This window comes from Pseudonaja textilis, chromosome 2 (genome assembly GCF_049901715.1).
Source record: "Pseudonaja textilis isolate UNSWEBS1 chromosome 2, rPseTex1.2, whole genome shotgun sequence".
Lineage (NCBI taxonomy): Eukaryota > Metazoa > Chordata > Lepidosauria > Squamata > Elapidae > Pseudonaja > Pseudonaja textilis.
Window position 1 is genome coordinate 254,501,909 of NC_141991.1, and position 13,168 is coordinate 254,515,076.

Below are 13,168 nucleotides of genomic sequence, written 5' to 3' on the forward strand. Positions count from 1 at the left end.
TTAACCCAAGCCTTTGCTTCTTAAATGTTTTAAATCTCTTCTATTCTGATCATATTTTCCTTCCAGGTAGGGAGAGGAACAGGGGTGGGCTTCAAAAATTTCAGTAACAGGTTCTCTGCCCAGCTGCTGGGTGGGTGTGGCCTAGTCGGCCTCCTGCACCAAGGCGGGAAGGGCATTTTTGCCCTCCCCAGACTCTGGAGGCTTCCCTCGGGCCTCTTGGGAGGGCAAAAATTGACTCCCCCGGGCTCATGAGGCTTCCCTCAGGCCTCTGGGAGGGTGAAAATGGACACCCCCGGGCTCCAAAGGCTTCCCTCAAGCCTCTGGGAGGGTGAAAATGGACTCCCTCGGGCTCCAAAGGCTTCCCTCAGGCCTCTGGGAGGGTGAAAATGGACACCCCCGGGCTCCAAAGGCTTCCCTCAAGCCTCTGGGAGGGCAAAAATGGACACCCCCGGGCTCCAAAGGCTTCCCTCAAGCCTCTGGGAGGGTGAAAATGGACTCCCTCGGGCTCCAAAGGCTTCCCTCAAGCCTCTGGGAGGGTGAAAATGGACTCCCCCGGGCTCCGAAGGCTTCCCTCAGGCTTCTTGGGAGGGCAAAAATGGACTGCCCCGGGCTCCGGAGGCTTCCCTCAGGCCTCTGGACGGCAAAAACGGACTAGCCCAGGCTCTGGAGGCCCTCCGGAAACCGGAAACAGACCCGTTTCCGGATTTCCGGAAGGCCCGTTTTTCACCCTCCCAGAGCGTCCCCACGGACTCTGCATTTACCTGCATCCAAAATGGCCTCCACGGGGACTCTAGGGAGGGGAAGAGGAGGGGCAGGTGGGGCCGGCCAGAGGTGAGATTTCCGGTTTGCCGAACCGCCCATAAGCAATGATAAAATTAGCTAAGGGTTCGCCCGAAGTGATGCTTGATCTGAATAGAATAGAATAACAGAGTTGGAAGGGGCCTGGGAGGTCTTCTAGTCCGTTTGATTTCAACTCAGCGAACGAAGAGACATTTTTCCAGTGTTTCTCTGACCAGAAGGCGAAGAGGTTGAGTAAAGTCCTTTATTGGAGGCACCAGGCTCACCTGAACGCACCTTGGGAAGGAGACTAGGATGCAAAGAGCTTTCAATCACAATGTGACAAAAATCTAGAAAAAAAAATCTAAAGGAAAAAAAAAAGTTATGGGGTGAGAAGAACCCATTGTCCACAATTTCCAAATCCAAGGGTGATTCTAGATGGACCATTTCTCTGTCCGAACGTCCAAAGTTTTGACCAGGCCTTCTCCCAAGATCTTGAAGTCTTCCAAAATAGCCTCCACGTTGGGAACTACCGTTGGCTGAGAACTTACTTTGGATATCATCCTTCCTTTAATGTTTGATACCTGGTGGAATTAAGAGAAGGACATTCAGTGACTGCCAATAATCGAACAAGTTACACATGGGGTCCTGGGTGCCGGATTATTTCAACATCGGCACATTTGATGCCATTTTGGTTACAAAAACTAAGGACCTGCTTATCCATAGGTTTATCCCCATATACGGAGAGCCCTCGACTTGCAATAGTTCCTTTAGGGACTGTTCAAAGTTACAACGGCGGTGAAAAAAAGTGAGCTATGACCAGGGGAGTGATTCAAAAATCCCAGCAACCGGTTCGCGGCCCGGTTGCTGGGTGGGCGTGGCCATGGTGGGCGTGGCCTGCTAGAACTTCCTGTTTCCAACTTCTAGACTGCCTCCAGAGCCCAGGGGTGGCCATTTTCACCCTCCCCAGGGTTCAGAGGCTTCCCCCGGGACTCTGGGAGGGCGAAAACAGCTTCCCCTGGGCTCTGGAGGCCCTCCGGAAGCTGAAAACAGGCCCGTTTCCAGACGTCCGGAAGGGCCATTTTCCCCCCTGCCAGAGCCTCCACACGCATGCGTGCGCCGGAAACCAGAAGAGCAATGGGCGACGGCTGGCATTCCCGAAGAGATGGCTCTGCGTGCCACTTTATTTATTTATTTTGATTTGCCATTCGTTTACAAGATAATAGGTATAAGTACAGATATAGTTATGAATACATGAAATGGATACGAATAAGAAAAATAAAAAGAAACAATAGGACAGGGACGGTAGGCACGATTGGTGCGCTCATGCACACCCCCTACAGACCTCTTAGGAAAGGGGTGAGGTCAATAGTAGACAGTCTAAGGTTAAAGTTTTGGGGGTTTGGGGAAGAAACCACAGAGTCAGGTAGAGGATTCCAGACATTGACCACTCTGTGGCTGAAGTCGTATTTCCTGCAATCAAATTTGGTGCGATTAACCTTGAGTTAGTATCTATTGTGTGCTCTTGTATTGTTATGGTTGAAGCTGAAGTATTCATTGACAGGTAGGACATTGCAATGTATGATTTTATATACCATACTTAGATCAGACTTCATCACTTCTGGCACGCGTGCCATAGGTTCACTATCAGAGGTAAATACTGTATTTGCAGATAAGCCTATCCACAGATCTAGCCAATCACAATTTTGGAGATATATTCTGGCAGCTAGAATTCTTAGCTTATCTTCGAATATATATGAGGTAGCTTTTTATTATGGGCACACAATAATTTCTTTCTTTTGGGTTTTTTTTTTTTTTAAGAAAATGAGGGAATTCTCACGAAAACGCTAAACTTCCGCAAGAGTTAGTTAAAGTTAAAATGTTTACCAACAGCAGAAACTGAGGACAATCAATCAAATCTCAATAGAATAGGGAAAGGAATAGAATAGAATTCTTTATTGGCCAAGTGTGATTGGACACACAAGAAATTTGTCTTTGATGCATAAACTTGCAGTGTACATAAAGAAAAAAAATATTCATCAAGAATCATAAGATACAACATTTAGTGATAGTCATAGGTTACCAATAAGCAATCAAATCATACTAGGAAACAAATAAAACAATATAAATTGTAAAGATACAAGCAACACGGTTATAGTCATAAGTGGGAAGAGACAGATACTGGGAAGGATGAGAAGAGTAAATAAGTAATAAAGTTGGACTTAGTAAATAAGTTGGACAGTGTTGGGGGAATTAGTTGTTTAACAGAATGTTGGCATTTGGGGAAAAAAACTGTACTTGTGTCCAGTCGTTTCATGTGCAGTGCCCTATGGCGTCATTTGGAGGGTAAGAGTTGAAACAGTTTATGTCCAGGATGTGTCAATTAAATCTCAATCAATCAATCACATCTCAAGAGTTGAACGCTCACCTTGAAGGGCTGGGGTTCAAAGGCCGAAGGCTTCCAGAGAACCCCAATAACGACTCCTCCATATTTGTCATAGAAGAATAGGGCGAAGTCACTGAAGGCTTCCTGCAATGAGAAAGGGTCCATTAAAGGAAACGGCCAACATCTCCAAGTCTACTCAATCTTCATGATTCCAAGATGGCAACTGCCATCATGACCTCCCAGGGTCATATGATCCCATATGATATCCCAGGATATCCCAGGGTCATATGATCACTTTTACGACCTCCTAAAGAGCAAAATTAATAGGGGAACAAGGTTCACTTTACAACCATGTTGCCAACTTAATGACTGCACTGATTCCCTTAACAATTTCCTGACATCATCAGTGCTACAAAGGAGGAGAGTTGGCTTTCTATTCACCTACCGTGGTTGTCCTGTCAAGTGATGATGGGCCTCTTGTTTTCTATCTTGGTGGTTCTAGGAACTCTGTGTTCAAGTTGCCAAGGGTGAGAAACACTGGATTAGAGCACGGATGGGAGACCACCAGGAAACCTACAGCAGTGGCCTGAAATGGGAAACTGATCTTTCTACTCACAAGGCACTAAGTTCAGCCTAAGGGACACTTAACCTTGTGGTACTCAGAGGAGAGCCATAAATTGGGGTTAAGAATCTTTTCAGCAACAAGCTGAAGCAAGTATCTTACTAACTGGGTTTAGTTGGGTTTACTCTTGGTTATTTCTGAAAGCATTTAAAAAAAAAACCCAGGCATAGTTGCCATCTTGACATGGAATGACCATACACCCTGTACAGGTAATCCTTGACTTACTGTCAGGGTTTTTGCAACGTGACTACTATTGTGAGACAACCCAGGAGCAAAACACAGCTTCATCTTTTAACAGTGGTTTACATACATATACGTGATAGGCAAATACTTGGCAATCGATCAATCTTCTTTACTCTGCACAGAGAACTACAATGGAGATAGAACATGAGGGGAGAGGGATATGCCCTTTCATGGCCACCCTTATATAGACAGCTTCTTAAAGCGGCAATAGCCCTGTGGACCCATCCTCGGTCTTAAAGCGGCAATAACTTTGCTGACTCATCCTCATTGTATCAGCTTTTACAATAGCCTTACAGCAACTGGTCAGCTATTAAATCTCACTACCTTGATACTTACAACCATTCCTTTAGTTACCATTTGAAGTGACTTATAACCGTTTTTCACATTTACAACCGCTCAAAGTGGTCACGTGATCAAAATTAACAACTGTGCTGATTCATTGAGCAACGCTGGTTATAAACCAGGGCAAAATTCACTTAACAATGCTGGCTTAGCCCTGGAAAGTTGAGAACGGTCTCTTTCTTATAAGCTTCTTGGTTTTAGGTGGTTTTTATTATTATTTTTCCCTACAATATTTGAAGTAGGTTTTTACAAGTCACGGGGAAGTCCTTGGGCAAAGGAGTCCTCTCAGGGAACACCCATCCAACCTGGGTGGTATCTTTTGTTCATCCTTTTAAAATGAGGAAAAAAGAAAATAAGATCCCAAAATCCTGGGGAGGAGTATTCACGCCTAGCCAAAACCCCTGGAGGGCAACCATCAACGCTACTGATGAAACACGCTTGATCTGGCAGCTGAGTTAAACCCGTTTGGGGATTAAACTATCCGAGGGGCATGTTTCTGGCATGAAAACCTTAAATGGTTTCAACCACCCTACATCTCAGTTTTTGAGAATTGCTGATCAGGAAAGAAAATTCATCTATCTATCTGTCTGTCTGTCTGTATCTATCTATCTATCTATCTATCTATCTATCTATCTATCTGTATCTATCTATCTATCTATCTATCTATCTATCTATCTATCTATCTATCTATCTATCTATTTATCTCTGTCTGTCTGTCTGTCTCTATCTATCTATCTGTACCTATATCTGTACCTATCTATATCTATCTATCTATCTATCTATCTATCTATCTATCTATCTATCTATCTATCTATCTCTCTCTCTCTCTCTCTCTCTGTCTGTCTGTCTGTCTGTCTGTCTGTCTATCTATCTATCTATCTATCTATCTATCTATCTATCTATCTATCTATCTATCTATCTATCTATCTATCTCTGTCTGTCTCTATCTATCTATCTATCTATCCCTATCTATCTATATCTATCTATCTATCTATCTATCTATCTATCTATCTATCTATCTATCTATCTGTTTCTCTCTGTGTATCTATCTATGTATCTATCTATCTATCTATCTATCTATCTATCTATCTATCTATCTATCTATCCATCCATCCATCCATCCCATCTGTATTCTTTTTATTTTTAGAAATAAGGCAGCAAACAAAGAAAATCTCCAAATTAATAATCTACCGGTATCCACCCATCCAATCTTTATTATTTTTGCAGCAAACATCTAACACACCTTCCTCCTCCTATTTTCCCCACAACAACCCAGTGAGGTGGGATGGGCTAAGAAAGAGAGACAGTGGCCCAAAGTCACCCAGCCAGCTTTCATGCCTAAAGAGAGGACTAGAACTCACCGCCTCCTGGTGATTGGCTCAAAGTCACCCAGCTGGCTTTCCTGGCCAAGACAGAACCAGAACTCAACATTTTTCTAGCGATTGGCCCAAAATCTCTCATCTGGCTTTCATCCTAAAGTAGAACTCGAACTCACAGTCTGCTGGTGATTCGCCAAAGTCACCCAGAGGGCTTTTGTGTCTAAGGTGGGACTAGAACTCACCATCTCCTGGTGATTGGCTCAAAGTCAACCACCTGGCTTTCATGGCTAAAGTGGGACTAGAACTCAGAGTCTCCTAGTGATTGACTCAAAGTCACCCAGCTGACTTTCATGGCTAAGGCAGGACTAGAACTCACCATCTCCTGGTGATTGGCTCAAAGTCACCCACCTGGCTTTCCTGGCTAAAGTGGGACTAGAACTCACAGTCTCCTAGTGATTGGCCCAAAGTCACCCAGCTGACTTTCATGGCTAAGGCAGGACTAGAACTCACCATCTCCTGGTGATTGGCTCAAAGTCACCCACCTGGCTTTCCTGGCTAAAGTGGGACTAGAACTCACAGTCTCCTAGTGATTGGCTCAAAGTCACCCAGCTGACTTTCATGGCTAAGGCAGGACTAGAACTCACCATCTCCTGGTGATTGGCTCAAAGTCACCCACCTGGCTTTCCTGGCTAAAGTGGGACTAGAACTCACAGTCTCCTAGTGATTGACTCAAAGTCACCCAGCTGACTTTCATGGCTAAGGCAGGACTAGAACTCACCATCTCCTGGTGATTGGCTCAAAGTCACCCACCTGGCTTTCCTGGCTAAAGTGGGACTAGAACTCACGGTCTCCTAGTGATTGGCTCAAAGTCATCCAGCTGACTTTCATGCCTAAAGAGAGGACTAGAACTCACCGCCTCCTGGTGATTGGCTCAAAGTCACCCAGCTGGCTTTCATGGCTAAAGTGGGACTAGAACTCACAGTCTCCTAGTGATTGACTCAAAGTCACCCACTGACTTTCATGGCTAAGGCAGAACTAGAACTCACCATCTCCTAGTGATTGGCCAAAGTCACCCAGTTAGCTTTCATGACCAAGGCAGAACTAGAACTCACCGTCTCCTAGTGAGTGGCCCAAAATCGCCCAGTTGGGTTTCGTGCCTAAAAGTGGGGGGGGGAGTTGAGTGGGTGACTCAATCCACCTCACAGGGTTGGTTTTTGCAGGGAAAATTGGGGAGGAAACTTCAAGTATGTTTGCTGCCTTTGAGTTATTCATAAAAATAACAAAATATAGAATAAATATAAATATTGGGACTCCTAAATGAGAAAAACAAGCGTGTGCCTCAATCTACCGGCCCGTCAAAAATGATTGGCATTTTTTTTTAAAAAAAAAGAAGAAATCATCTACGTTTTTGTTTTCAGAGACTCCAACACAAGAAAGAGCCTTTGGTGTCACAATGTTATTTGAGCGAGTTGTAAGTTGCTCAATCCAGACCACACACCCACACACACACACACTGACTCATATTGTCATCACAAACCCAGGCAACAAGGGGTTGATCAAGGCCCCGCCACGGAGAAGCCGGTGACATGCAGAAAGGGGTTATGGCGTCTGTCTTACAAAAGACGCACAATTCTGCAAGAACGAGATAAAACAGGTTCAATCCTGATCTCTTCCCTTCTCGGGAGGAAAGAGTTTCTCGCGGACGGCTTTCCTCTCCGTTGCTTCCAAACCTTCTGCACCGGGTTGCTTCCACAGCCTCTGAATCACGCTGTTGGCTTTAATGGGAGTGATTAAGAATGTGTCATCTGATGAGGTGCAGACCAAAAAAAGAAAAAAACAACCCCAAAAAACCAAACAAACCACTCTGAGGACAACGTTGGTTATTTCGCAAGGTTGCAAAAAGGCTGCGGAGAAAACAGACTTTCATCCTCATACGTAGATAAAAGGGCAAAACAAAATGGCTAACCTTTTCGGCGCCGCGTGCCAAATTTGCCTGCACCCATAGTTCAATGGGCGCGCAACCATCCGTCCCCTGCACATGTGTGGGTGACACCTCCCACGTGCCCTGCCTCCTGCGCATGCACGGCAGATACCCGACAATCCGCTGGCTGGCGGGAGGCGCGTGCGCATCTCCGTCCACCTGATCGGGGGGCACGGCTCGCGGGCCAAATGTCTGGATTTTGATCACGTGACCAAGGGGATGCTGGAAGAGCTGCCAATGTGGAAAATGGTCGTAAGTCACTTTTTTCAGTGCCGTTGACCAACTTTGAATGGTCACTAAATGAACTGGTGTAAGTCGAAGCCTACCTGCATTATATTTTAACTTCATATACTGTTATGTATGTGTAAATAACGTAGTTGGGTTGACAATATATAAATTACAAATATATATGTTTGTAGCTTTAAGGAAAAACACCGTAATATATTATACTGTGTTCTGGTTGGTTAATTATTCTACAGGTTGCCATAAGAGGGAGCTATAGATCATGGTTTAATTCTCTTTCTCTTTTTCACTGATGATCTCTCTTGATACGGATACTGACTGACTACGGACTGATACTGACTAACCCTGTTTATCTGTTGATATCGAAGTTTTTTTTTGTTGTATTATGGTTTGATATTTGCCTGCTATAAAAGACATGGAACCGGTAAGAAGACTTTATAACTAGATGTAAGAAGACTTTATAACTGGATATTCCTGGACTGTTAAAAACGTGCATGACATGGTCTGTTTATTGGACTGTGCTATTTCTTCAAGTAAACATTAATACAACTTGTCCAACTCTGTGTGGCTGTATATTTATTCATAACTGTTCTCATAAACCGTTTTCTGTGTGCATATCCTTTTTACACAAGGGTTACTCTGCACATATCCTAACATATACCGCCCATCTCGCTATCCAGATGGCTTAGCAACGCAATCATAGATGGCTGAATAAACCACAATTGGAAAGGTCCATGCGGCACGCTGAGCCTAAAACCGGGGGAGGCGGGAGGGGAAACACTCATTTAACAACTGTCTCGCTTGGCAAGAGAAATTTGGGGCTCAACTGCGGTCATAAGCTGAGGACTACATGTACAATGTTAGGATTGCAACCACACTTCCTCAGGTGAGCAGCCAGGTGTGCACACACTTATTTTAAAAACAAAACCTATTTTATTACAATGCTGGGAATTGTTTTCATTCCCAGCCGGAATTAATCTCAAACAGTTCCCCGAGATAAGCAACCACTTTTCAATTCTGTGAAGTGCTGCCAAAAACAGAGGTGTCAAATGAACTAGAAAAGAAACCAACCAAAGTATAAGAAAACCCAACCTAAGTACAAAGAGCTTCAAGAATGAATCTGAACTGAACGAATGACTTTGCTTCCTGCAAAGGTTTCGTCATCTTTGCCTGTCCTTTATCCCTTCTGGGAGGGGGCAATCAGCTCCCAGCCTTACTCCCGAGTCGCCCCTTTTGTTCCAGCTGCTCTCGCCTTTTAGCAGCTCTGTGCACACACGCACTGGGAACAGGCTCCCCTGGGTCCTCTGCCTCGCTGCTGCCAGACTCCGGAGGCTCCAAAGGCAGCACCCCACTCCCAGATGGTCCTGGCCCCAATTCTGTATCGGACGCAGGACCCTCGTCCGAGTCCTCTCCAAACTCCCGGACTGGTCCCTGTTCTCCCCCGCTGTCCGATTCCGCTGCCGTCTGCACCAGCTGCCGGAGAACCACAATAGATACTTACTCGGAGCTCCTCCAGGTAGCACTGCACGGGGTCGTAGTCCACCACTGGGAAAGAAATGGTTTTTGCGCTACTACTGCTCTTCAACATCCCCCGGTAAAAGGACGCGGTGGGCCGGTCCACGGCCTCCAGGTGCCTGGGAACCTGCTTGGGGTTCAGGTGGATGAGGACATCATAGAGGTCCAAGGGAGGACGGAAGGCCATCTGCAGAAGAGAGGTTTTACGGTCAGCAGATAAGAATCCCACTGTTCTGACCTCGGCTTCTCCAATTGCACGAAGCCGACTCCTCGTCCCGATAAAAACCTTTTTATTTAGTTTACAGGGAATTCCTCTCCAGCAAAGCCCCGGCCAACAGTCTTTCCAGAGATTTCACAATTACAGACCATGATCAGGCTTGGAGAGCTGCCAGGCCGATATCTTTCGGACGCCACACTGTAGCAGACAATACTCGGCAAAAATGCAGGAGCAGACCTTCACCCAAATGAACTACTTGTCTCCGGCAAACGCCACTCCCCTTTCGCTCCTCTTTTATTCCCTATGGGAGGAACTATTCACCGTCCATGGCTTTACTGTGGCTTTACTCCCAAGTTGACCCTTGTTCCTTAGCTGTTCTCTTCTCCTGACAGCTCTGCGCATGCGCACACTGGACAATAAAAACAGGGACAAATAGGCTGAAAAACATCTTTTATCCCGGGGCAGTAACTCTATTGAATTCTACTGTATAGTGGAGTGTTGGTGCGGTGTCGGGGGTTTTCGGTTCAACATCTGGAGTGTGAAGGATGTGTGTTTGTGTTTACCGTATTTCCCCATGTATAAGCACCCCCTTTGTATAAGCCACCCCCCCAATTTTTGGACTGTGAAGTTTTGAAAAAAATATTTTATTAGAGAAACAAGTTATGAAGAAAGAAAATTTACAAAGAAACAAAATTCGACGTCTAGATCTACAACTTCGGTCATGACGCCGAAAGCGGTGCGGGCGACGCTAGCAATCTACGCATCGGAACGAGAGTAGGAACGAAGCATTCAGGCCGATGCCTAGCGTATGCATTTCTATCGCGTACTCACACTCGTAATCGTATCATCACGTACAATTTTTACAAAAAGTATAGCATACTGCTGGAAAACCAGTTTATTCCTACTTTATTATTTTATGCATTTTTCACGTATAAAAAGTGTACCTGCTTTGTATATGCCACCCCCCTACTTTTTGGGCTTGAAAATTTTGGAAAAAAGGGGTGGCTTATACATGGGGAAATACGGTATTTTCATGGTCATGATGTGCACCGAAGCTAGTGTTTGATTTCGTTGTACAGGGTTCAGTGACAATAAAGTAAAGTAAAGTATTTCCAAAGTTCACAGTCATAAGACTTTTAACCACAGCCTGATCCTTCCCTTGTGCCAAATTTGCTCTGCCCGTTGATGGATTTCGGAGGAACATACCACAAGAGCACAACGCAACGAAAACAACGTCACACACCAGCCCCCAGTAACAATAGGATTAAAGACTGCAAGGCATTATCAGAAAGACTTCACCTGAAAAGCTAAGGCCTTAAATAAACATACGTTTACACCCCCCCGGTGCTGAAAGCATTTTCTGACAGCCACTGACAAACGCAACCTCTCTTGGGGATATGCCACCATGCCCAGGGTCATCCTCCAGGTCATCCTGGAGGTCTTCTAGTCCAACCCCCTAACCCAAGCCAAGAGGCCCTATACAATCCCACTCCAACGGCTTTCCAAACTCTTTTAACAGCATAACAGAGTTGGAAGGGACTTCAGAGGTCTTCTAGTCCAACCCTTTTGCTCGGGCAGGAGACCTTATATTATTTCAGACAAATGGCTATCCAAGCTCTTTTGTAAAAACCTCCAGCCACAACTTTTTGGAAGCAGGCTGTTCCACTAGTTAATGGTCCTCGCTGTCAGGAAATTCCGGGTGCTTCTCTCCTCGAGTAACTTCCAACCATTGCTTCTTCTTCTGCCTTTAGGTGCTTGGGAGAATAAGTTGACCCCACCCTCTTCTTTCACAGAGGAAGCGTTGGAAGGGACCTTGAAGGTCCTCTAGTCCAACCCGCTGCTCAGGCAGGAAACCATATACTATTTTAGACAAATCTCTCCTTAGAACCTCCAGAGGTGGAGAACCACAACTTCTGGAGGAAAACCATTCTGCTAATTGTTCTCACTGTTGGAAAATTCCTCCTTACTTCTAGGTTGTTTCGCTCCTTGATTCATTTCCATCCATCGCTCCTCGTTCTGCCTCCTGGTGCTTTGGAGAGTAGCTTGACCCCTCTCTTCTTTGTAGTAGCCCCTCAAAAATGGGAAGACTACTGTCATATACCCCGATGTCCTTCCTTTCCTTAAATTAAGACCTAACTAATTCCTGCGACCGATTCTCCGTATGACTTTTGAGGGCTTGAAGAATGTAAACGGATCCCACTGATCTACTTCTCCTCGTACGCTCTGCGGGCTCCACACTCTTCTAGCACTAATGATCTTATCTAATGAAACATCCTCCAGAAAACAAGCCAGCTCAGAGAGCACCAAGGACCCCAGACTTCAACCCTGAGCAACAAAGACACGCTTCTATCCAAACCACTTATATGTGAAGAGAGAGAGGAAAAACCACATTTCCTTCAAGATCAAGTGAGGTCCCTAATAGCACTCTGTAAAGTCTTAGTAGGACCACACCTAGCGTACTGCATCCAGTTTTGGTCACCACGCTATAAAAAAAGAGGTTGAGACTCTGGAAAGAGGGCAGAGAAGAGCAACTAAGAGGATTAAAGACCTAGAGACTAAAACATACAATGAACGGTTGCAGGAACAGGGCCTGGCTAGTCCAGGGAAGAGAAGGACCAGGGGAGACAGGAGAGCAGCCTTCCAAGATTTGAGGGGCTGCCACACAGAGGAAGGGGTCAAGCTATTCTCCAAAGCACCTTTGAAGGCCAGACAAGGAATAATGGATGGAAACTGATCGAGGAGAGATTCAACCTGGAAATAAGGAGGAATTTTCTGATATGAACAATCAACCGATGGAACAGAAGTTGCCTTCAGAAGTTGGGAGAACTTCATCACTGGAGGTTTTCAAGAAGAAATTGGGCTGCCATTTGTCAAAAATGGTATAGGGACTCCAGCTTGGGCGGGGGGTTGGACTAGATGACCTACAAGGTCCCTTCCAAATTCGTTAATCTAATCTAAAGGCACTGATGAGATTACCTAGTTGGGTCAGGAAACATCTGCAAGAAAACAACCAAGCTCAGAGGGCACCAAGGACCTCAGAGTTCAACCCCACAGCTACAAACACCCTCTTTTTCTTACTATACATCTGGAAATTCAAGATTGGCCACCTCCATTTAAGATTAACCACAATTTCAAGCTTGAACGTTGCACTCGCCCAAGGCACAAGCGAGAATCCAAAGTTGGCCAGGGAAACTTTTATCAAGGTTCCAAGCCCCGTAAAAGTTGTCATCAAACTGTAATTTGTAACATGCCAGAAGGAGAAACAGATTACATCAATAATAGGAGAGATGAATGAAGTAGCCCTAATGATTTCATGCAGCTTTAATCACACTTAGTTTTTCTTTTAACACCTACACACAAACAAACGCACACACACACACACACACACACACACACACGGCCATGTACATCTGATTTCTCCCAAAAAGAACAGCAGAGAATATGATGAATCCTTTGGGTATGAATAGAAATGGAAATTAAACCTTTTGCCATGGGCAAACCTTATTATCTGACAAAAGATAAT

General features: G+C 45.1%; 1 protein-coding gene across 1 annotated transcript in view; it reads right to left on the bottom strand.

Moving 5' to 3' along the window:
* Nucleotides 1-1,028: 1,028 nt before the first annotated feature.
* The window catches only part of NOL6 (nucleolar protein 6), an 80,398-nt gene continuing 68,258 nt past the window's right edge, over nucleotides 1,029-13,168 (bottom strand). The window contains 3 exon segments of the mRNA XM_087923228.1: nucleotides 1,029-1,361; nucleotides 3,206-3,307; nucleotides 9,415-9,615. Of these exon segments, the coding sequence (XP_087779354.1) occupies nucleotides 1,212-1,361; nucleotides 3,206-3,307; nucleotides 9,415-9,615 (453 nt within the window). The 3' untranslated portion in view covers nucleotides 1,029-1,211.